This window comes from Gorilla gorilla, chromosome 5 (assembly GCF_029281585.2).
Source record: "Gorilla gorilla gorilla isolate KB3781 chromosome 5, NHGRI_mGorGor1-v2.1_pri, whole genome shotgun sequence".
In the NCBI taxonomy this organism is placed as follows: domain Eukaryota; kingdom Metazoa; phylum Chordata; class Mammalia; order Primates; family Hominidae; genus Gorilla; species Gorilla gorilla.
In genome coordinates this window covers 182362924-182388592 of record NC_073229.2, presented here as the reverse complement: position 1 = coordinate 182388592, position 25669 = coordinate 182362924, and the positions used below count along the sequence as shown (strand labels likewise).

Sequence of the window (25669 nt, the reverse complement as noted above, 5' to 3'; positions counted from 1 at the left end):
TTTAAAACACAGTATTAGTAATACAGACTGAGCTAATTCTAAGAATCAGCAAACCCCGTGAAAACCAAGTTCCTAAAGAATTAATTGAGGACCAAAGTTTAGGCTTCCGTATTTAATCCAGGTTTGCAACTCTCCTAAAATTAAGTGAAGACTAACTGGCATTTTTAGTCTGAACCTGGAATTCCACATCTTAGTGGGGCTGTCAATACAGAGGCTGGCTCTCAGTTTGGCAAGTACAAAAAACATGATTTTGTAATTTAGCTCAGCGATATTTCTACTTTAAGGGATGTATCCATGCAAACCAAACTCATGAGATATATTCATAAATATGAATGCCAACTCATTTATTGTAATTATCTGTCACCAAGGCTAGAAAACCTGTCTTTACTAGTTAGGACACTCCACTTCTCAATATTTAGGACACATGGAAGCCCTCATTAGTGATCATATGGTTGCATGGGAACATGAACTTTTAGAGCAGAGGAGTATATTTTCCTCAACATATGGATAGCATGGTGAGTCACATACTTGACTCACAGCTGCCTGTTCATACACTGTTAGCTAGAATGTGCCAGTTAACATGATGTTCCTCGAGTGAGGCAGGCTCTACTGCTCTCCTGTGTCTGTCACCTTGCTGCCCTGTTGCTATTTGTTATTATATCATTTTCTGTATTTCAACATGCTTTTATGGTATGTTTACAATTTCAGTTACATAGGTGATTGTTGTTGCTTATAATATACCTGTATATTGAGACTTAATCTCTTTAATAAAGTATCTCCAAACTTCAGTTTGAGGTGAGCTCATCATGAGGAACATTTTCCTGGATATTGCAAAACCTATGTTGTATATGAGGATTTTCATTAGCTTTAGTTAGTATTTTTGTAGTTAGTGTTTTTGTTTTTACTTTTCCCTGACTTGGAGAGCAATCTTATTTTGGAATTGAGAGCTCTGTGTTTCCATAATGGTTTTACTTGCATCGATAGTGACAATAAAAAGACAACAGTGCTATTTTGTATTTTCTTTGTGAAAAAATTTGGAGTTTATACATTTCTCTTTGAAACATTGGAGCATAGTGTTAAGAATACATTCTTGGGCCGGGTGTGATGGCTCACGCCTGTAATCCCAGCACTTTGGGAGGCCGAGGCGGGCGGATCATGAGGTCAGGAGATCAAGACCATCCTGGCTAACAAGGTGAAACCCTGTCTCTACTAAAAATACAAAAAAATTAGCCAGGCCTGGTGGCGAGGGCCTCTAGTCCCAGCTACTCGGGAGGCTGTGAAGCAGGAGAATGGGGTGAACCCGGGAGGCGGAGCTTGCAGTGAGCCGAGATTGCGCCACTGCACTCCAACCTGGGCGACAGAGTAAGATTCCATCTCAAAAGAAAAAAAAAAATACATTCTTGGTTTTACTTAATTCTATAATCATTTATAGGTATTGCCTGGCAGGCAAGAAAAGAACTTCACAAAGCAGTAAGAAAAGTATTGGCAACATCAGCCAAGATACTGCGGAATCCATTTGCTGGTAAATATCCACTATATGACTTGGAATCCTTACCGGTAATCTGAAAGTCATTGGAATGATCAACCTGATACTTTTTTTCATTTCTTATACTAATATTTTTTATAGCTATGGAAAATTAATCAGGCCAGGTATGGTGGCTCACGCTTGTAATCCCAGCACTTTGGGAGGCTGAGGTGGGTGGATCACCTGAGGTCAGGAGTTTGAAACCAGCCTGGCTAACATGGTGAAACCCTGTCTCTACTAAAAATACAAAAATTAGCCAGGTGTGGTGGTGGGTGCCTGTAATCCCAGCTACTCGGGAGGCTGAGGCAGGAGAATCACTTGAACTCAGGAGGCAGAGGTTGCAATGAGCCAAGATCATGCCACTGCACTCCAGCCTGGGTGACAGAGTGAGACTCTGTCTCAAAAAAAAAAGCAAAGAAAATTAATTAACATTATTCTCTTGGACTGTATTTAATTTTAAGGGCTTAATGCTTTGGACAATTTTCTTCCTTCCTTAGGTAATTGTGAATAAATATGGAGATAAAATATACCCTATTCTCTTGATAAGTGTTTTATAATTTTAAATTTGTTAGAAAATCACTCCCATGCCTTCATAATGAGCATAGTATATCCAATATCATAGATTTCACAATCAGGTTAATCTACAGTGTGGAGCTAGATACAAAAGGGCTTATCTGATCTCCTTAAAAAGTTGGCATCGTGAAAATAAAAGGTGGGAAGACTTTCTACAATTGAAAGAGACTATTAAATATTGGTTTTAAAAAACAGCTTTAAATATTTTTTTTTTGAAAAATTGGGGAAGCTTGAATATGGAATTAGACTGAATTTTAGATGATTTGGGAAGATTTTTGTTAGTGTTTTTGGGTGTGATAATAGCATTGTGGTTATTTAAGAGAATGCAGGATTGTTCTTAGGAGATGCAGGTTGAACTGTGAAAGGGTAAAATGTCATTTTGTCTACATCATCCTTTCAAATCGTTTGGGAAAAATTACATGTGAATATAGATGAAGAAAATACGGTAAAATAATAACAGTTATTGAATCTAGATGTGATGTATGGATGTTATTCTTTTTTTTTGAGACAGATCCTTGCTGTCACCCAGGCTGGAGTGCAGTGGCGCGATCTCTGCTCACTGCAAGCTCTCCCTCCCGGGTTCACGCCATTCTCCTGCCTCAGCCTCCTGAGTAGCTGGGACTGCAGGCGCCTGCCACCACACCCGGCTAATTTTTTTTTTTTTTGTATTTTTAGTAGAGACAGGGTTTCACCGTGTTAGCCAGGATGGTCTGGATCTCCTGACTTCGTGATCCGCCTGCCTCGGCCTCCCAAAGTGCTGGGATTACAGGCGTGAGCCACCTCGCCCAGCCTATGTTAACTTATTAATTTCTTTCATATATTTGATCTTTTTGAAAAAGTTTTGGGGAGAAAAAGATTTTAAAAATGACCACATATGAAAGACACCAGAATATACAAAACAAAAGCACACACATTGAGCCTGGGCAATTTCTTGAGTCCCTGTCTCTAGAAAAAAAAAAAAGATTAGCTGGGCCTGATGGTATACCCCTGTGATCTCAGCTACTCAGGAGGCTGAGGTAGGAGGATTGTCTGAGCCCAAGAGGTCGAAGCTGCAGTGAGCCACGATTGTGTCACTGCACTCCAGCCTGAGTAACAGAGCGAGACTGTCTTAAAAAACAAAACAAAACTGACCTCTGCCCCCTCATCCAAAAAAAAGCACACACAATATTCATAATAACTGTAAAAGATAATATGACAAAATTGAGAACAAATAATATTAGTTTTTATCAATACCTATATATATGGATTTAACTCTCCAATTGTAGATTTCAAATGTTTATAAATTACCATCTTAAAGTGAAGATAAAAGTATTATCTTAACTTTTCACATTGTCTTGGCTTTTTCTTTTTGCAAAGACCCTTTTAGTACAGTTGATATAGAAGATCATGAGTGTGCTGTGTGGCTGCTCCTACGGAAGAGCAAGTCAGATGACAAAACCACGCGACTCGAGGCTGTGCGGGAAATGTCGGAGACCCATCACTGGCATGGTAATGAGACTACCTGAACAGGTGGCATGCCTTCAGCTGGCTCTTGATTGCTGACGTAAAAGACAAGGGAGTGGCCAGGTGCGGTGGCTCATGCCTGTAATCCCAGCACTTTGGGAGGCCACTCTGGGTGGATCACAAGGTCAGGAGTTCAAGACCCACCCTGGCTAACATGGTGAAACCCCGTCTCTACTAAAAATACAAAAAAAATTAGCCGGGCGTGGTGGTGGGCGTCTGTAGTCCCAGCTACTCGAGAAGCTGAAGCAGGAGAATGGCGTGAACCCAGCAGGCGGAGCTTGCAGTGAGCCAAGATTGCGCCACTGCACTCCAGCCTGGGCAACAGAGCGAGACTCCGTCTCAAAAAAAAAAAAAAAAAAAAAAAGACAAGGGAGTGGGAGTGAGATTCAGGAAGGAAAATAATTCAGGCAGTGTTAGTATATATAGAAAGTATTTGAAAAATTTTAAGAAGCTTCAGTGATACGGAAAGTAGAAAGCCTGCTGAACTGGTAGTCAAATGTGTTTGGTAAGAATAAGCTCAAAAATGAGGTATATATATTTGTGTAACTTTCTACCAGAACAAAGTTTTATCTGGTTACATACTTCTTTGAGAGCAACTCTTGATTCTGATAGTTACCTAATGTACTTGAGTTTTCTTTTGGTTTCTATTTAATGAAGTACATTTAATTGCTTGCTACACCATACAATTATGTTTGCTTTTACTTTTACAATCTACTTGGCTCTAATACTAATAGTCGAATGTACCCAATTTGTATTTGTGTATATCATTTTTAATGGACTATTTGAAATATGTAATTGTGTTTAAAAATCACAAATTTTACAATAAAAACAGTTTTAAAAGAACTCATGTCTTCTCTGGTTATAGTACATGGATAAAACTATAATTTGTTAGTAGAGCTGTCTTGTAAAAATGGGAAAAGTAGAAAAAAATAATTTTCTCAGCCAGGCACGGTGGCTCACACCTGTAATCCCAGCACTTTGGGAGGCTGAGGAAGGCGGGTCACTTGAGGCCAGGAGTTCAAGACCAGCCTGGCTAACATGGCAAAACCCTGTCTCTACTAAAAAAATAGAAAAAATTTAGCTGGGCACGGTGACGTATGCTTGTAATCCCAGCTACCTGGGAGGCTGAAGCACAAGAATTGCAAACCCACGAGGTGGAGTTGTTAGTGAGCCAAGATTGTACCACTCCACTCCAGCCTGGACAACAGAGCAAAACTGTCTCAAAAAAAAAAAAAAAGAAAGAAAAATTCTCAAAGAAAAGTTAAGCTCAGAATGAGAGCTCTGCAAATTAATTTGTTAATTGGTTGGTGGCTATAATTATAATTTATAATGTAAGTATAAGCTCACTTAATGTTGGTGGAGATTTAGAATAGAAATATTTTTCAAAATTTGCCTTCCAGGGCTCCATTCCAGACTTATTGTATCAGAGAAATCAGAGGAAGTGCCCTGGCCCACAGATTTTGGAAAAGTTCCCCACTTGATCCAGAAGTACTCACTCAGGTTATTATTATTATTGTTTTTTGAGACAGTCTTGTTCTGTCACCCAGGCTGAAGTATAGTGGTGTGACCTCGGCTCACTACAACCTCCGTCTCCTGGGTTCAAGCTATTTTCCTGCCTCAGCCTCCCGAATAGCTGGGGTTACAGGTGCCTGCCACTACGCCTGGCTAATTTTTGTATTTTTAGTAGAGACAGGGTTTCACCATGTTGGCCAGGCTGGTCTTGAACTCCTGACCTCAAATGATCCGCCCGCCTCGGCTTCCCAAAGTGCTGGTATTACAGGCCTGAACCATGGCGACTGGCCAACCCCAGGTTATAAACTGCCATTATTGAAAATAATGTTTGCTTTCATGGTTGGAATTTTGTTTTTGATATATAAAGAATGGCATGTTTAATTCAAAGTACTGCTCTCTGGAACTGCAGACTAAATATTCATGGACATTATGAATACCAAAGCACCACATCATCACCACGGGGCAGTAGGCTTAAATGCCACCTCATGTGTTTTGAGTAGTGGTCAGAACATCTTTTGAATGCTGGAATTGTTTTAAAAAGAAGTTAAATTGGTTCTGACTTACCAGTTTCCACCTTTGAGCTTCCTTTTTTCCGAAAAGTTAGGCTGTGACCCGGTCTCCAGATATATGTTGAGGAGAATTGTGAGATCAGTCCTGGAAATGTATCTAGCTTATAGGTATTGTAAATGTAGTTGCACTTGGGAAATTTTGGATTACAAATTTGCAGAGCAGTTTAAAAATTAGAGTGCTTTCAAGTAGTTTGTTCAGTTAATCTTTATGACATCTGTCAGCTAGTTTTGGTATTAACAAAAGAAAATGCTTTTTCAATAGATTACCAGTATAGGATAATTGCTCAAGCCTGTGATCCGAAAACTCTTATTGGTTTGGCACGAAGCGAAGAGAGTGATCTTCGCTTTTTTCTCCTACCACCTCCTTTGCCATCTTTAAAAGAAGTAAGTAAAACAATAATAATAATAATTTAGAGAGTGAAAAATGGTTAATATATTATCTTCACTTGGGGTACAAAACACTTTAAAAAAGTAGTTGTTGGCTACTTCTCACAAGCAGATAAACTGGAATGTAAAACTGAAATCAGTTTTTATACAAAGACTTGGTTCCTCAGGAGGGGCTGTTCCTTCTATATTATTTTCTGCCTTTGGGAATTTGGAGTCTCTATAAACCATTGGGTGACATGCCATAGCATATCAGCATCCATGAGTTGGTCCCTTCTGAGTTTCTGTAGGTCGGGTTTTCTCAGCCTCAACACTATTGACATTTTGGGCCAGATAATCCTTTGTGGTAGGAAGCTGTTGTGTAAATTGTAGGGTGTGTAGTAGCATCCCTGGACTCTACTCCCTAGATGCTACTAGTAGCACCCCCTAGTTGTAACAACCAAAAATGACCCCAGACGTTGCCAGATGTTCCTGGGGCAAAATAGGCCCTGGTTGAGAAACACTGCCATAGATTTAAAGCATGTTTCTTGAGTATCTTTCCTAGACTAGAAAATGAAACTCTTAAAACTTCTGTGTTAGCAGCTTTTTGAAAAATAGAAAAATGAATATACTAGATATTAATTATTAGAGAAAATGAGATAGTAACAAGTTCTGGATTTAAAAAGCAGTAGCTTTAATTAGTAAGGGTGCAATAATTCATTTTGAGTCAAGATGCTGAGAATGTCAAGATGTCAGATGAACATTGAGAGTTAAAGTTTACAATAGGTCTGTCAGTTTGAAGTAGCAGACATGAAAGTATAGAATTCAAAATTAAATGATTGTTTATTTACCTGGGTGGATGACTGTTTTCAAGACTGAAAGCAGTGATTAATCTCTGATACCTCTTTCCCTAGATCTCTATATCGTATATATATGTATATATATATAGAGAGAGAGAGAGAGAGAGAGACATGCACACATAATATATGGCTTTGATATATATGGCAAATATTGGCTTTGAGTCTTTGGATATTTTTTGTTGTACTCAGTTGTTGAGTATTTATGAAGAATTTCCTTTCCTTTTATTTCAGGATTCTTCCACTGAAGAAGAGCTCAGACAGTTGCTGGCTTCCTTACCTCAAACAGAGCTAGATGAGTGTATCCAGTATTTTACATCTTTGGCTCTTAGTGAAAGCAGTCAGAGTCTAGCTGCTCAGAAGGTTAGTTCATGTATTCATTCAGTAAATCTTTTTGAGTGTCCACCCTTTCCAATGTATTGTGTCAGTGGCTGGCATTCACCCAGTAACTGAGTAAACATGCTAACTTCTGGTTGTGTGTCATGCCCTGGGATGTCAGGGATGACAGGGAGGCAGGTAAATGAATAGTCACAGAGTGTGTAAGAGAGATAAAGATGATTTCAGGAGCCCTTCACTATGCTTAAGAGGTCATTTACAGCTTCACAGGAGGTAACTCTTAAATTTTATCTTAAAGAATGAGGGCCGGGTGCAGTGGCTCATGCCTGTGGTCCCAGCGTGTTGGGAGGCCGAGGTGGGTGGATCACGAGGTCAAGAGATTGAGACCATCCTGGCCAACATGGTGAAACCCCGTCTCTACTAAAAATACAAAAATTAGCTGGGCGTGGTGGCACATGCCCATAGTCCCAGCTACTCAGGAGGCTGAGGCAGGAGAATCGCTTGAACCCGGGAGGCAGAGGTTGCAGTGAGCCGAGACTGTGCCACTGCACTCCAGCCTGGTGACAGAGCGAGACTCCGCCTCAAAAAAAAAAAAAAAAAGAATGAATAGGGCTGAGGGCAGTGGCTCACAACTGTAATCCCAGTGCCCAGTGCTTTGTGAGGCTGAGGCAGGAGGATTGCCTGAGGCCAGGAGTTTGAGACCAGCTTGGGCAACACAGTGCGACCCCCGTCTCTATAAAACATTAAAAAAAAATTAGCTGGACATGGTAGCATGTGCCTGTAGTTCCAGCTGTTTGAGAGGCTGAGCTGGGAGGATTGCTTGAGCCCAGGAGACTGAGGCTTCAGTGAGCTGTGATTGTGCCACTGCACTCCAGCCTGGGCAACAGCATGAGACCCTGTCTCAAAAAAAAAAAAAAGAAAAGAAAAGAAAAAGTAAAAGGCTATCAGTGAATACTGAATTCTGATATTCTTGGGGTGTTATTGTCAGCGAGTTTTTCTTTATAAAAATCTCATATCTCTAAGAGAAATCAGAACGAATAACCACCATTATTAACTGCAATAACTATGTAATCTCAATGAGAGGAACGTATTTAGTCAGTAAAAAAAAAAAAAAAATCAGTGTTTTATATTCTTTGATCAATTAACTGCGTTTTCTCATTTTTCCCTTTTGTGAGAAATTAGGGACGCATCAGTAGATATGACTTGTCTAGTATACTTTACATAATTTCCCCTTTTGGGCCATGTCTTGGAATTGCTCCAGTGAATTATAATGGTTTTTCTTTTTGATGCTGAGAGTTCTGTCGTCTGGCCTCTATAGCCCTTTCTGTATGCTGACCTTCTTATGCTTTTAAATTCTGTTCCCAAAGTGTCTGGAAGGTGCCATGGTTTTTTGACAAGGTATCCCTGGCTCTTTTTGATTCTTCCTGCCCTACAAGATTTGGCCGCTTCTCCAAGGAGATCTGGTTCTTCTTACAGGAAAAGGTTAAGAGTCCAAAACCCAGGCACTAGGTGTGCATAATAGTTCTTCATGAAGGTAGAGCTGGTGGACCCTGGGGGCTCCTAGACACCTAAGTGACGGAGCAGAACAATTACCTTTTTCTTAAAAGGTCTTAAATTTATGGTGATATTTCCAATTCAACTAGTTTTCTTTTTAATCCACATACCATAAAACCCTTTAAGACTATACAATTCTTTGGGTTTTAATATACTCATAGAGTTGTATAATCATTACTCCAATCTAATTCCAGAATATTTTCACCATCCCCCAAAGAAACCCTGTAACCATTAGCCGTCACCACTCATTCCCCTCTCCAGCCTCTGGTAACCACTGATCTATTTTTCTTATGGATTGGCCTGTTCTGGACATTTCATATGAATGGAATCATCCAATATGTGGCCTTTTGTGTCTGACTTCGTTCACTTAGCATAATGTTTTCAAGGCTCAGCCACACTGTGGCATATCAGTGCTTCATTCCTTTTTATGGCCAAGTAATAGTCCATTGTGTGGCTATGCCGCATTTTATTTATCTGTTCATCAATGATGGACATTTGGGTCATTCCTATTCTTTGGCTGTTATGTATGAATAATACTTCTATAAACATTCTATTTGGCTATTATATATGAATAATACTGCTATGAACATTTCTCATTGGAAAAAAAAACTGTGCTATACAAGATAGGAAAAAAGCAAAGCATTTTTCCTACTTTCTCACACCACTTAACACTTCTGACACCAGGAGTGTGGAGGGTTTTTCCCTACACACTCAGCAATTCTCTATCAAACATCAGCTCAGTGTCCTTCAATTTAGTTCAGTTCTGACATCTCTACCTAGAGATGGTGTCAGAGCCCATAGGTTAAGGGCTCTGTCCCACAGGACTGCCCCCCACTTCAGATACCAGTCACAAGTTCCAGGTGTGACCTGTGCTTCTGATCAACCAGCCATAAACTGGGAGTGCCCATGACCCCCACCTTGGGTTTGATTAATTTACTGGGACGACTCATGGAATTCAGAAAAACACCTTACTTATGCTTACCGTTTATTATAAAGGATATGACAGAGGAGAGGGATGGACAGCAGATGGAAGACATGCGTAGGGCAAGCTATGTAGGAAGGGGCGCTGAGCCTTCATGCCCCTCTGGGTGCATCACCCTCCAGACATCTCCACGGGTTCCAGTATCCAGAAACTTTCTGAACCCTGTCCTTCAGATTTTCATGGTTTTAATCAGTTGGCATGATTGATTGACTCATTGACCTTTGGTGATCACCTCAACCTTCAGGCCCTCTGTCCTCCCTAGAGGTTGAGTAGGGCAGAAAGTCCCTACCATCTAATCATGCCCTTAGTCTTTCTGGCCACCAGCCCCCTTCCTGAAACTATTTAGGGGCCCTCCGTCCACCAGTCATCTCATTAGCATACAAAAGACACTCATCACTCTGGAGGGACCCAGGGGTAGAGACCAAATACGTATTTCTTATTAGATCTCAATATCAACACTTATGTGCATGTCTTTGTGTGGATGTATCTTTTTAGTTTTCTTGAGTATATACCTAGGAGTGGAATTTCTGGGTGTTATGGTAACTCTGTGTAACTTTTTGAGTAACTTTCAAATGTTTTCCACAGAGACTTTACCATTTTACATTCCCACCAGCAATATATTGTTATTGTCCATCTTTTATTCTAGCCATCCCATTGTGTGTGAAGTAGTATCTTCATTCTGGCTTTGATTTGCATTTTCCTAATGCTTAATGATGTTGAGCGTCTTTTCACATGCTGTTGGCACTTACATATCTTCTTTGGAGAAATACCTATTCAAATCCTTGGCCCAATTTTTTTTTAACTAGTGATTTTGTTTTTGTTTTTGAGATGAGGTCTCACTGTGTTGCCCAGGCTGGAATGCAGTAGCTATTCACAGGCAAAATCATAACATGCCCTACAGCCTTGAACTCCTGGGCTCAAGTGATCCTCCCACCTCAGCCTCCTGAATAGCTGAGGCTACAGGTGTGAGCCACCATGGCTCCCTTTGCTCATTTTAAAATTGGGTTACGTGTCCTTTTTGAAGCATCTTTTCATGTTGCAGCACCCAATTTAAAAATGGACTTTTTTTGTTGTTGTTGAATTGTAAGAGTTCTTGATATATTCTAGATACAAATCTCTTATTAGATATGTTGAATTGTAAGAGTTGAAATTTTTTGTTGAGTTGTAAGAGTTCTTTATATTGTTGAATTGTAAGAATTCTTTATATTGATGAATTGTAAGAACTCTTTGTATATTCTGGATACAAATCTCTTATTAGATATGTAATTTGCAGATATTTCTCCCATTCTGTGGGTTCTTTTCACTTTCTTATAGTGACCTGTGCACCCCAAATGTTTTTAATTTTGATGAAGTCTGGGCAGGGATGGTGGCTTATGTCTGTAATCCTAGCACTTTGGGAGGCTGAGGTGGGAAGATCACTTGAGCCCAGGAGTTTGAGAACAGCCTGGGCAACATAGCAAGACTATCTCTACAAAGAAGAAAAACATTAACCAGTTGTGGGGTGTGCGCCTGTGGTCCCAGCTTCTCAGGAAGCTAAGGCAGGAGGATCACTTGAACCCAGGAATTCAAGGCTGCAGTGAGCAGTGATCATGCCACTGCACTCCAGCTTGGGCAACAGAACAAGTCCCTGTCTCTAAAAAAAATTAAAAAATAAAAAACATTTTTGATGAAGTCCAATTTATACATTTTTCCCTTTTGTTGTTTGTGCTGTTGGTGTCAAACCTAGGAAACCACAACCCTGTCATGCCAAGTAGTTTCTTATCTAAATCTGTGTTCTTCCCTTCTCTATTCTTATGCCCCCGCTTTTCATCTGGAAGCCAGGGAACCACCTCAATTTCAGCAGGCCTTGTCTAACATCTGATAGTTTCAGCTTGGTTGGGACCAGGCTATTTATAGACAGGGTCTTGTGCACTTCTCTGTGTTCTGCCATGGTGTCTCCCACTCCCATCACTAACTTCTCTCCTGCACCCCCATGTCGGAGCTCCTGAGACCTGGCCTGACATTACTATTTAGTTAATATTCCTCTACCTTCTATAGTGTTCTGTAACCTTACCTGTTGCCAAGTGAAGAGAGGGAAAGTGGTTTAATACCACCATGCTACTTTTTTTTTTTTTTTTTTTTTTTTTTTGAGACAGAGTCTCCCTCTGTCACCCAGGCTGGAGTTCAGTGGTGTGATCTCGACTCACTACCACCTCTGCCTCCTGGGCTCAAGCAATTCTCCTGCCTCAGCCTCCCGACTAGCTGGGACTACAGGCATGTGCCACCACACTAGGCTAATTTTTTTGTACTTTTAGTAGAGATGGGGTTTCACCATGTTGGTCAGGCTGGTCTCGAACTCCTGACCTCAGGTAATCTGCTCGCCTTGGCCTCCCAAAGTGCTGGGATTACAGGCGTGAGCCAGTGTGACTGGCCCCACTATGCTGCTTCTTGGCGCAGAATTCTTGGCCTCAGCCAGTAGTTTAAAGAGTTACATAATTTAAATTGGCCTTGTGCATATGTGTGTGTGTGTTCATAGTTAACATATCATGTGTTTGTGTGTTTTAACATTCACCGCCTTGGAGAGGACCTGCGTCTTCTGACAACTTTTCCACCACCCTCCCCTACCCATTTCAGGTGCCTCATTTTAAAGATCTTCCCCTAACCAAAGTTTTTCTGAAAAAGTAATTCGTATGACCTTTTTTTTGAGATGAGGGTCTCACTCTGTCACCCAGGTTGGAGTACGGTGGCATGATCTCAGCTCACTACAACCTCCGCCTTCTGGGCTCAAGTGATCCTCTCACCTCAGCCTCCCAAGTAGCTGGGACTACAGGCGTGTACCACTATGCCTGGCTAATTTTTTTTGTATTTTTGGTAGAGACGGGGTTTCGCCATGTTGCCCAGGCTGGTCTCAACCTCCTGGCTCAAGAGGTCCACCCTGCCTCAGCCTTCCAAAGTGCTAGTATAACAGGCGAGAGCCACCGTGCCTGGCCCGTATGACCTTTTGATTGCATTGTCTTTATGCTACTCCAATTCAGTGTGTTTAGGAGCCATAGATCACACTGGAAATGATGAAACTGACACTTGAAACATTTCCATTCTGCTTGGGCAGATCACAGACATACACATCCATCCTTTAAGTAAATACATTGTTTTTAATATATTTTTTTTTAAACGACAGAGCAAGACTCCGTCTCAAAAAACAAACAGACAAACAAAAAACAACGAATGCTTTATGTTTAATGAAGCACCTTTGATTTTTCCACTTGGAAGGCACTAGTTTCACTTTGATTTGAGTCCCTGTTCTTTTTTTTTAAACAAGAGGTAGCATATATTTAATTAATTTAATATTTAAATTAATATTTAATTTTAATTCTGATGTCTCATCTCTTTAGGTGAGTAAGCACTGCTTTTTACTTTTTTTTTTTTTTGAGGCACAGCCTCGCTGTGTCACCCAGGCTGGGGTGCAGTGGCTTGATCTCGGCTCACTGCAAGCTCCGTCTCCCGCGTTCAAGCGATTCTCCTGCCTCAGCCTCCCAAGTAGCTGGGACTACAGGTGCGAGCCACCATGCCCAGCTGATTTTTGTATTTTTAGTAGAGACGGGATTTCACCATGTTAGCCAGGATGGTCTCGATCTCTTGACCTCGTGATCCGCCTGCCTTGGCCTCCCAAAGTGCTGGGATTACAGGCATGAGCCACTGCACCTGGCTGCCTTTTAGTTATTCTTATTCCCCCTACTCTGCCTCAAGTTTATCATGCCTCCTGGATTTCACATATGCCAGGAAGCTGGGGGTGCTGACATGGGGGGTGGAGAGAGTCCATCTGGTTTGTAGTGATCTGTCTGCCCAGTTTATGACAGACCTGCCTCATAGTGGTCCCCAAGGGCCCTTCAGTGTCAGTGTGCTGTTTCTATATAAAACTGCTTTCAAGCTGGGCACAGTGGCTCATGCCTGTAGTCCCAGCTACTGAGGAGGCTGAGGCAGGAGGATACCTCAGTTCAGGAGTTCGAGGCTGCGGTGCTCTATGATAGTCTCTGTGAACAGCCACTGCACTCCAACCTGGGCAACATAGTGAAACCCCATCTCTAAAAAATAAATAAACAAAACTCCTCACGTACAGAGGCGACTGTCAGCCCCAGCATACAGCCAACACGATAATGCTTGGTTTTGGAACAGGGTTCTTAACCTTTGAATACCATGGACTCCTTTGGTGATTTGGTAAAGTCTAGGAACTCAGTTCTAAATGCATAAAATATAATACATAAGATTACAAAGGAAACAAATTATATTGAAATACTGTTATCAAAAGAAAATAAATTCTGATATAATTAATAATGTATGGATGCATTCAATAATAAAATATATTTAAAACATGAAAGTTGAAGTTAATTAAAATTTTTCTTTTTATTTTGGAATAATTTCAAATGTAAATAATTGCAAAAATAATACATTTCATTAAGTTTCACCAATTACTGGCTGGGCTCAGTGGCTCACGCCTGTAATCCCAGCACTTTGGGACACTGAGGCAGGCGGATCATGAGGTCAGGAGATTGAGACCATGCTGGCTAACACAGTGAAACCCCGTCTCTACTAAAGATACAAAAAAATTAGCCAGGCGTGGTGGCAGGCGCCTGTAGTCCCAGCTACCTGGGAGGCTGAGGCAGGAGAATGGGGTGAACCCGGGAGGCAGAGCTTGCAGTGAGCCGAGATTGCACCACTGCACTCCAGCCTGGGTGACAGAGTGAGACTCCGTCTCAAAAAAAAGATTCACCAATTACTAATATTTTATCCCATTTGCTATATCATCCCTCCCTTTTACTTTCCATCTCTCTGCAGATATATTTTAATGTACCTATTCACACACATTTAATATTTTTCTGCCTGAGCCATTCATTAGGTACAGACCTGATGCCCCAAGGACATTCCCTGAAAGAACCACAGTACAGTTATCGATTCAGAAAATTTAATATTGGTATAATACTGTTGTCTAATATTTGAATACTCCATATTTGAATTTTCCCGGTAATTCTTTTATGACAGCTTTTTTTATTTTTTATTTTTTTTTGAGATGAAGTCTTGCTCTGTCACCCAGGCTGGAGTGCAGTGGCGCGATCTCGGCTCATTGCAACCTCCGCCTCCCCAGTTCAAGCAATTCTCCTGCCTCAGCCTCTTGAGTAGCTGGGATTATAGGCATATCTGCCACCATGCCTGACTAATTTTGTATTTTTAGTAGAGACGGGATGTCACCACGTTGATCAGGCTGGTCTCGAACTCCTGACCTCAGGTGATCCGCCTGCCTTGGCCTCCCAAAGTGCTGGGATTATAAGCATGAGCCACTACACCCAGCCAATGACAGCTTTTTTCTTTTTAAAAAATCTATTTCAGGATCTAGTCTGGTATTAAGCATTGCATGTGAGTCTTGTGTATTTAGTCTCCTTTTACCTGAAAATTTTTTCAGCCTTTCCCTGTCTTCATGACATTGACATTTTTGAAGAGTACAAAGCAGTGGTTTGTAGATTGGCCCTCAGTTTAGTTTGTCTCATGCTTCCTCATGATTAAATTTGAGTGTGCATTTATTACAGGAATACGATAGAGGTGATTTTGTGTCCTTCCCAGTATGTCATGCCCAGAAGCGCGTGATGCCAGCTCAACACTTATTGGCTGATGTTTCCTTTGTTCACTTGGTTAAAGTGATGTCTGCCAGTTTTCTCTGCTTGAATGTTAATATATTTATTTATTTGAAATTAATACACGATTTGTAGGAGGAGGAGATACTTTGAGATTAGGAGACTGTCCTGTTGCTCTTCAAACTTTCAGCCAGTGGTTTTATTTAATAATAATCTTTGAATGAATGTTGCCTGAATAACAGTTATTGTTAGGTGGTTGCAAAATGCTGAGTTTTTCCCCCTAATTTTATTACTCCTTATTCATTTATTTAGTATTCTTCTGTAGGAAAAGCTTTCTTCTTCCTCCCATTTCTCCTTTCTGCCTTTCTAATCCATATGGGATAACACATGGTTATTTTTCTTCACTAGATTATAATCTCTTACTATCCTTATTCATACTGATTTTCAAATTGTCCCAGGTTTGGCTATGGGAGCCCCTTCAGGTTGTCTCCCATGTCTTTTGTAAATGGTTTCATTCGTTATTTTTGGAGCTCTTGCTTATTTTTTGGTATTAGAAAATGTTCATCTTAGACTTTCCCTGTTCTAGCCCTAGAATAAGCTGATTTGTTAAGCAGGCTTGGTTCCTTTTAGGGCTAATGGTATTTAGTAACCAAGTTCTGGGCTAGGTAAGCTCATTGCTGCTGTCATTGCTTTCAGGCCTTCAGTGGATAGAGCTGGGGAAAGAGGCAGCTTCATATGGTTCCATTCAACATGTACCTTTTATTTTTTAATGACATCAGTGTGAATGCTGTTGTTGCTTCGCTGAATAAGAACATTGAACTGTTGATCTCAAATCATTGTTGCTAGGGAATGCTAAAAGCAGTATAGATTTGGGATCACTAGTATGAGAATGTGCAACTTCACCGTTTGGTGATAGTTGGCATTGAAAGGAAGAGTGAATATAACCGTATTTTCAGATAGCTGCAACATGAGATGTGATATGAAAATACCTGTGCTTTCCCTTACTGCTAGAATCACAGGTACTGCTAGTGTTACTGTGGTTTATTGTCTGTGTTCATAACTGAATACTATGCAGAATTTCAGTTAGAGGTTAGGAAAAAACAACGGTAATTTTTTTTTCCGTCCAAGTTTACACCCTACCTGCCTTGAATTCTATCTACCCCATACCCCTAAGGACCCTTGTTAAAAACTCCTGCTTTAGAATGAACATCATTTTAAAGCCCAGTTAGTTTGCACAAATCACAGAGCTCTAAGGTTGTAACTTTTTATGAAGAAACACCAGAGATGGGCCAGGTGCAGTGGCTTAACGCCTGTAATCCCAGCACTTTGGGAGGCCGAGGCGGGCGGATCACGAGGTCAGGAGATCGAGACCATCCTGTCTAACATGGTGAAACCCTATCTCTACTGAAAATACAAAAAATTAACTGGCGTGGTGGCACATGCCTATAGTCCCAGCTACTCAGGAGGCTGAGGCAGGAGAATAACTTGAACCCGGGAGGCGGAGCTTGCAGCGAGCTGAGATTGCACCACTGCACTCCAGCCTGGGCGACAGAGAGAGACTCCATCTCAAAAAAAAAAAAAAAAAAAAAGATTACCACCAGAGATTAGCTCTTTTATATTACTGTTGCCTTTCCATTTTTCTACCTATTCCTTTTTTTTTTTTTTTTTTGTCTGTTTGAGACAGGGTCTCACTCTGTTGCCCAGGCTGGGGTGCAGTGGCATGATCATGGCTTACTGCAGCCTTGACCTCCCTGGGCTAGGCAATCCTCCCACCTCAGCCTCCCGGGTAGCTGGGACAGCAGGTGTGCACCACCTTGCCCAGCTAATTTTTTGTAGAGATGGAGTTTCACTGTATTGACCAGGCTGGTCTTGAACGCCTGGGCTCAAGCAATCCACTTGTCTCAGCCTCCCAAAGTGTTGGGATTACAGGCGTGAGCTACCACGCTCGGCCTGTACCTACTCTTTATTATTGTTTTTAATATTGTCATTCTCTAGCTTTTCCTATGCACTTCTTAATCCTTATAAAATTATTTTTTGTTGCACTCATAGAATTTGATGTTTGGTGTTTCTTAAATCTTTATGAATTTATTTAGTCTTGTCATATCTTAGTTCAGTATAAAGCAGCAGTAACTATGTACATTTATTTTTACATTAGGGTTTAGTATATAATCCATACAACCATACTGTGAGTTTGTTCCTTTGTATTCATTCCTTTTTGCTTGTACTTCTTATTGCCACAAAATCTGCCAATTCATAAGTAACAAGCTTCGCCAAAAATGAGAATGAAATGGGAACTGCACTCTACATCACACTGCGGAAATGGCCAAGACAAATGAAAGTCCTAGATCATTTTTCTTTGCCTTCTCTCCTCTCTGTCCTTGGGGAATTTAGAGTAGAACTAGATGAGATAGATAATTCAAGGGTACAAGGTGGGAAGAGGGGTTTGGGGGAGCCAGGATGTGGTGATAAATCTTCAACTAAAAATTCCTACCTCCTGACAAAGTTTACCAATCCACTATTTACCATTATCTCTGCCAGAGAAGGATGACTTTTCATGACTTAGCCCCATCTCAATCCTCAATTTAAATGATGTGACTCTGAGATCCAAGCATGTTTAAATTTAGAAAAAAAGAATATTATATACGAGAAGAAGGCATGAATAAAAAGTATAGAGTGGCCAAAAATTATTTTTAGTTGGTTTACTGAACCATGGACCTTATAAATTAACTAAAAATGCAGAATCTTATGGATTATATTTCCTATAGAAAACACTGGGCTTTATATTAATATATACATTTTTTAGCCATTACCTTGTAGTTGTCCTCTTTTGCCAGCAGGTGGGCTGTATGCACACAATTATGACCCCTAGCTCCAAAGTGAAGCACTTCCAAAGCACCTACAGCAATGCAGCAATACATCTTCTCTCCATCCCTTCCATCTCTCCTACCCCAACGCACACACTCTCTCTCTCTACACAAGTAGTAGCACAGGATACATACACACTGTTCTATACCTTTTTCTCACTTAAGGATTATTGTGGAGATTGGTATATATCAGTGTAAGAAGAGACTCAAAATTTTCAGACCGGCATGGCATTCCATTGTACAACTGTACCATAATTGATTTAACTAACCCCCATTGATAAATATTAGCTGGTTTTCAGTCTTTATTATTATACAAACAATGCAGCAGTGAGCAAACTTGCATATCTATCACTTTCCCTGTGTGTGAGCATCTCTGTAGGATCAATTATTAAAGGGCATGTGCACTTGTGATCTTGATCGCCGATGCCAGGTTGTCCTCCATGGAAGTCGTGCCATTGATACCACTTGCAGCAGGGTGCTGTGCGTGCTTGTTTCCCTAGAACCTCGTCTGTTCGATGGATGACAAATGTAGCTTCTTAGTGTCCTTTCAGTGTGCACGCCTCTCATTATGAACAGTGCTGAGCGTTGTTTATATATATTTATAAAATATACAAAAATATATTTATATTATTATATTTATGTATTTTATATATAATGAATTATATTTAGAAATATGCCTCTAAAATATAAAAATAAAAATATAAATATATAATTTACATACATAATATATAGATAGAAAATATATAGTATATTAATATATAATAAATGTAAATATATACTATACAATATATAAATATATAAATACATATATAAATATATAATATATAATTTATAATATATTCTTATATATTTTAGAGGCATTATATTTATTTTCCTAACAACTTTATGTTTATGACTGTGCTTGTATTTCTATAATAGTGTTGGTATTTTTTGTCACTGACTTATAGGAGATTATTGCATATTAGTGACATTAACCCTTAATCTGTGATAAGAGTTGAAATTGAAATGCTTTAATTTTGAAAACATTCAATAGAAAATTGAAATGTTTTTATTTATGTTTTAATATCTGTTAGAAATAGTCCCCACTACTCTTCTGTTTTGTAATTTTTGTAACGATTTTTGTTTATCCTTCCATAAGAACTTGAATTGAATTTCAACTTAAGAAGAATTGAAAGCTCTGTGATCATTGTCATTGTGTTCTTTCTTTTTAACTTGTCCAATAATGCTTTATATCTTTTGAATTATATTGATTATTAGACTTTAAGTAGGCTATTAGCAGAATCTGGAAAATAATATACTGTACTGACTACTGGGGGCTGAAAGAGATGACACTAGAACATCCTGGGCTTTTCTTACTTGTTAAAAGAATTGTGAGTTAGTCTTCACACTTTCATACAAAAGGACACAGAGGAGAGACTTGAGGAGGACACAGGTTGCGCTCTTCTTGGAATAATTTGTATGTTTTCTATTCTGATAACCCACAGTTTGCATAAAGTTCCTTTTACATTTCCAACATATTTTGAGACCCTACACATTAGTATTTTCTAATACCATCTATTAGTACAGAGATTTATTTTTTTTTGTCAAACGAAAATATTAGTCACTTTTTTTCAGTAAAAATTTTAATTATTTTAATTTCAGGGTGGTTTATGGTGTTTTGGAGGAAATGGACTTCCTTATGCTGAAAGTTTTGGAGAAGTTCCTTCAGCAACAGTGGAAATGTTCTGTTTAGAAGCTATAGTAAAACATTCTGAGGTAATTTACATTTTCAAAATGTAGTTTACTTTTTATGATTTTATTGAAATAATTATATAGGTTGATTCTTGCAAGGGCAATAATCATTTACTGTAAAAGGAGAAAAGCCCGTCACTTATTTTTAAATTTCTGCTTTCCTCCAATTTTAATTGTTAGAATAATCATGATTTAGCACCAATAAATGAGATTCTATTTTGCTAAGTATTTCTAAAAATTTATTTAATTGCCTAAAAGAAAGCAGCCCATCATCTAAATGTGGCATTTGCCTTTGAGTTATGTTGTCTTCTACTGCCTTTCTCAGATATTTTTACATATTATTTTCAGATAATTTCCATTAAAACAACTGCCAAAGATGTGACAGGATAAAAGAAAAAACAGGCCGGGCGCGGTGGCTCACGCCTGTAATCCCAGCACTTTGGGAGGCTGAGGCGGGTGGGTCACCTGAGGTCAGGAGTTCAAGACCAGCCTGGCCAACATGGTGAAACTCCGTCTCTACTAAAAATACAAAAATTAGCCAGGTGTGGTGGTGCACACCTGTAATCCCAGCTACTTGGAGGCTGAGGCAGGAGAATCGCTTGAATCCAGGTGGCAGAGGTTGTAGTGAACTGAGATTGCGGCACTGCACTGCAGCCTGGGCGACAGAGCAAGACTCCATCTCAAAAAAAAAAAAAAAAAAAAACAAGGAAATATTAGATGACTATACTCTTGAAGTGTAACTGTAGCATATATCAATGATTGTTAAACTCTTTAGTACCATAGAAACTTTTCTATCATGATGACAGTTTAAAAAAGATAAAAGCAACAAACCTTGTAGTGCTCATAGTGCAGAAACATCACCCAGGAAATGTGTTTTAAAATGCACATTTTTCCACTCACTTGTATCAAGTTTAACATCATAGATTTGGTGTGGAGTCCAGGAATTTGCATTTGTAGCCAGCACCCTGGTGAGGTGAATGCAGGTGATCTGTCCCACATCAAGACAAACACCATCCTTGAGATTTGGAACTCTCCAGTTCAGTTTTGGGACACATTGGACATGGCTTAAAAGCCATGTGTAGAAACTCATCTTTAGTTCTCGCCCATGAAATTAGGAACTGACCACAAAGCAGAGGGAATAAGGTGTTGTAGTACAGAAGGGACCTGGGAAAACTTGCTCGAGTGTGGTGTCTCCTGAGTTGTTTTTCTGAAGCAATAGCTGCATCTTCAGTAGAAACAGCAGTGCATGGAATATAATAGTTACGTTTCCAGAAATCTCTGAAATTATTGCAGATCTCACTTGATATACAGTATATTTAAAAGGCATACATTTTAAGGCACTTAAAATGTGATATAATTTAACAAAAATCTAGAAAGTGAAAATTGCTGTATGTACATATGGTGTCATGTCCTTGAGTAAAATTAGTGATGGGAAGAGGCAAAGCTGTGCCCAGTGACATTAGAAAGACTGACTTGTTGGTCAGTTCTCTTCCCTTAACTTAATATGCATGTTTTCTTTTTCTTTTATCTGTTTTCTCCATTAAAACTTCAAATCCCTTTTTATTTTTACCCGATCTTTCTCTTTTAAAAAATCTTCCAACTTCTAAGTTTGAGGCCAGCCCCATAGCTGTGGGCATTGTGTGGGATAGGGTGTGGGGCCACAGAGGTCACTCGTCTCGCCCTGTGTGAGTCCTTGTTTGCTGAATGAAATCTGTTCGCTTGCACAGGGGACTATTTCCTGAGAATAGGTGGCAGATTTCTCAAGGTGAGAACTGTTTTAAGGTAATTTCAAGTCAAAGTGTCACTATAAATTGAAACAATTTTGTAATAATGACATTGTCAGGTTACATCCAACCAAGAGCTAAGCAGAATGAGAATAATGATTTTAGTAGTCCTGGTGAGAGATGCCTTCTTGGGATTTTTTCTATGATTTTGAAGCACTTCCCACTTAAATAGGGATTTGCTTATTTAAGCAAGCTGAGACGAGAGCTTTGAGGAGTCTCCCTGCATCCCTGCCCTTGAGCAGGAGGTACCTAGCTGTCCCCATGACCAGGCTGTGTCATCTCACGTCATGAATTTGTACAATGTCAAGGGAGCTTTTGTTTATTTATTGTGCCAGATATCCACACATTGTGATAAAATCGAAGCAAATGGAGGCCTGCAGCTACTTCAGAGGCTGTACCGACTTCACAAGGACTGCCCTAAAGTACAGAGAAATATAATGCGTGTCATTGGAAATATGGCTTTGAATGAACATCTTCATTCTTCTATAGTTCGCTCAGGTAACAGCTTTATATACTGAGTATTTTTTACTTTGTTCTCCCACCTCTACCCCTCATGATATGTTCATTTTTCAATAGACAAGGCTCTACTTAGGGTTAGTTACGGGTCCTTAGAACATGTTATTTTGGTAGAGGCAAGGAATTGCTTGAGATTGTAGATAATCTGCGCCTAAGATAATCAGTATTGTAGATGATCATAGGAGAGCAGGTTTGCCGTGATGATCATCTAATTATTTATGTAATTTTTTTTTTTTTTGAGAGAATCTCACTGTGTTGCCGAAGCTAGAGTGCAGTGGTGTGGTCATAGCTCACTACAGCCTTAAACTCCTAGGCTCAATGGATCCTCCCACCTCAGCCTCCCGAGTAGCTGGGACTACAGGCACGTGCCATTGTGCATGGCTAATTTGAAAAACTTTTTATAGAGACGGGGGTCCCACTTTGTTGCCTAGGCTGGTCTCGAACTCCTGGACTCAGGTGATCCCCCTGCCTTGGCCTCCCATAGTGTTGAGATTACCATGCCTGGCCTGTAATTTTTGATGTGATTTGGTTAACCAAGAGGCATAGTCAGACTAAAAAGAGATTCATTTTATGATTAATGATTTTCCCTCTTGCAAGTAAACCAGCTGTGGGGAGATACTTTAAGACCAAGCAAATATCCTGCTTTCTATCCTCTGACAGTTCCTGCCCGATCTAGTCTTTACCATAATGGTTTTAAAATGATTTTCTAGCTCCAGCACACCCTCTGCAGTTACTTTTTAGCATTTGGCATTCTACTGGAAGCAAGAGTCCTTCTCTTTCCCTCCTCCCTCCCTCCATCTCCTCCCTCCCTTCTATGGACAGGTACATGAATTCCTATTTTTAAAAGTTTATAATTTATTGCTGTACTTAATAATTTGGTGCCAAATTGTTCCAGCTTTGACTAATGGGAGCCCCAGCAAACTGGCCCATGTCCTTTATGATATGCCCACATTATTTTGGGGAGGCATTTCTTATTTCCTGGTATAACAAGATATTTTAGGTTCATTTCTCTGAAGAAACCTCTATACTTTTAGTGGAGAATGATTCTTAGAGACCAAGGTCTAAATGATAGGAGTGCATATTGCTCCTGGGGTGTCTTTGCTTCTTGCCTCTTTCACTAGAAAGAGCTGGATAATACATACACACATATATATATAGCTATACATACATACACAAATATGTGTAAATGTATATGTACACATATATGTGTGCTGTGGGATGGAAGATATACTTTCAACACTTACTAATGTAATTATTGATATCGTTTGGTTATGTTGGTCATCTTGCTCTTTGCTATTTGTCCCTCTTTTTCTTCTTTTTTCTGACTTCTTGTATTACTTGAGTGTTTGTTTTTAAATTCTGTTGTTTCTCCTCTTTTAGCTTTTTATACTGTGTTTGTGTGTTTAATGGTTGTATCCTTATAGCCTACTTTGAATTAAGATTATGCCATTTCATATGATGTAAGATCCTTACAACCCCATAATTCAGTTCACATCCCCTGCCATTCTTTGTGGTATTGTTGTAATATGTTTTACTCTTATTTATAGACTTCACAATACATTATCATTGTTATTATTATTTTTTGAGACAGGGTCTTGCTGTGTTGCCCAGGCTGTCCTCAAACTCCTAGGCTCAAGCGATCTTCCTACCTTAGCCTCACGAGTAGCTGGGAGTATGTGTTTGGGCCACTGTGCCTGGTTACATTGTTGTTATTTATAATAGTTGCTTTAGTTCATTTTGTGCTGCTGTAACCTGAGGCTGTATGTTGGAGGCTGGGTAATTTATAAATAACAGATTTATTGTCTCTCAGTTCTGGAGGCTGGGAAGTTCAAGATCAAGGTTCTGGCCATTGGTGTCTTGTGAGGGCCTCATTGTTTTATCGTCACATGGCAGAAGACTGAAGGGCAAGCTAGCCTGCATGTTGCATGAAGCCTCTTTTATTTTTTTATTTAAAAATTTTTAAATTTAAAATTTTATGTACATGATAGTTGTACACATTTATGAGGATGTAAATATGTAGTGATATTTTGATACAAGCATACAATGTGTAGTGATCAAGTCAGGGCGGTTGGGATAGCAATCACTTCAAACATGAATTAATTCTATTAATGTGGGAGGAACACTGATGGCCCAGTCACCTCTTAAAGGCTCACCTCTTCATACTGTCACATTGGCAACACTTGAATTTTGGAGGGGACACATTGAAACCATAGGAACAGTCGTGACATTTAAAGAATATAAGAAATCAAAAATCTTTTTTGTTTGCATATTTATAATCTCCAGTGCTCTCCCTTTTTTCTGTATATATGGATTTACATCTGATAATATTTCTCTTCAGCCTAAAGACTTTCCTTTAGTATTTCTTGTGTATTGGGTCCACTGGCAACAAATTCTCTCACCTCATTATTTGAAAATGTCTTTAATTTGCCTTTATTTTATGTCCAGGAAAAGGTATCTTCCCTGGATTAAGTATTCTTTGTTGAGTGTGGGTGTGTGTGTGTGTGTGTGTGTTTTCCAGCATTTCTAAAATGTCATTCCACTCTCTTCTGGAATCCATTGTCTGATGAGAAGTCTCTTTGAATTCCCACTTTTGTTCTCTTATACGTAATATCTTTTTTTCTCTGGCTTCTTTTAAGATCTTTCTGTTTGATTTTTGACTCTGAAATGCCTAGGTGTCATATTTATCCTGCTTGGGCTCCACTGAACTGAGAGAATTAACATATGCATTACCTCATACATATCATTTTTTTGTGGTGAGAACATTTAAAATCTATTCTGTCAGCAATTTTCAAGAATACAATACATTGTATTGATGGGTTGGTGTTTTTGATCAAATGTAGAAACTTTCCTGCCAGGATATCATCCAATATTTATTCTTTTGTCCTTTTTTATTCTTTTCTTTTTCTGGAACTTCTGTTATGTATATTAGATCTCTTTTTTCTGTCCTGCAGGTTATTGAGATTCTATTCATTATGTTTAAATTTTTTCCTCTGTGCTTTACTTTGGATGATTTCTATTGACCTATCTACAGGTTCATTGATGAGGTGGAGACTAAGGGATTCAAAGCAGGACAAAGACCTGATCAAATCAGTATCTTATTATAGAAAAAAAAATGACTCTTCTCTGAAACCTGGGTCTACCCCAAGTCTTCAGTCCTCTTATCTCCTGGATAGCCCACTCACCACCTTGGCCTCAATTCCATGACCTTCTCATCTTCATTGATTTCCTGCTCTGCTCCTGAGTTGTCTAGTACTCTACTCCTAAGTCATACATTGAACCTAATCACTGCCTGAAACCACTTCACCTAAAAATCAGCCCTGAGCACATCCTTCTTTCATTCAAGCTTGTTTTTGCATCTACCCCATAAGGACTGGTTTTCTTCTCTATTGAAATCTTC

General features: G+C 39.5%; 1 protein-coding gene across 3 annotated transcripts in view; it reads left to right on the top strand.

Annotated features, from left to right (window-relative positions):
• SERAC1 (serine active site containing 1) overlaps nt 1-25669 on the top strand; it is a 58156-nt gene that overhangs the window by 18102 nt on the left and 14385 nt on the right. For all 3 annotated transcript variants that reach the window (XM_055390995.2, XM_031012419.3, XM_055390994.2), the window contains 6 exons: nt 1433-1522; nt 3455-3586; nt 5945-6066; nt 7137-7265; nt 19883-19996; nt 22092-22254. In XM_055390995.2, the coding sequence (XP_055246970.1) occupies nt 1433-1522; nt 3455-3586; nt 5945-6066; nt 7137-7265; nt 19883-19996; nt 22092-22254 (750 nt within the window). The remainder of the gene's footprint in view (nt 1-1432; nt 1523-3454; nt 3587-5944; nt 6067-7136; nt 7266-19882; nt 19997-22091; nt 22255-25669) is intronic.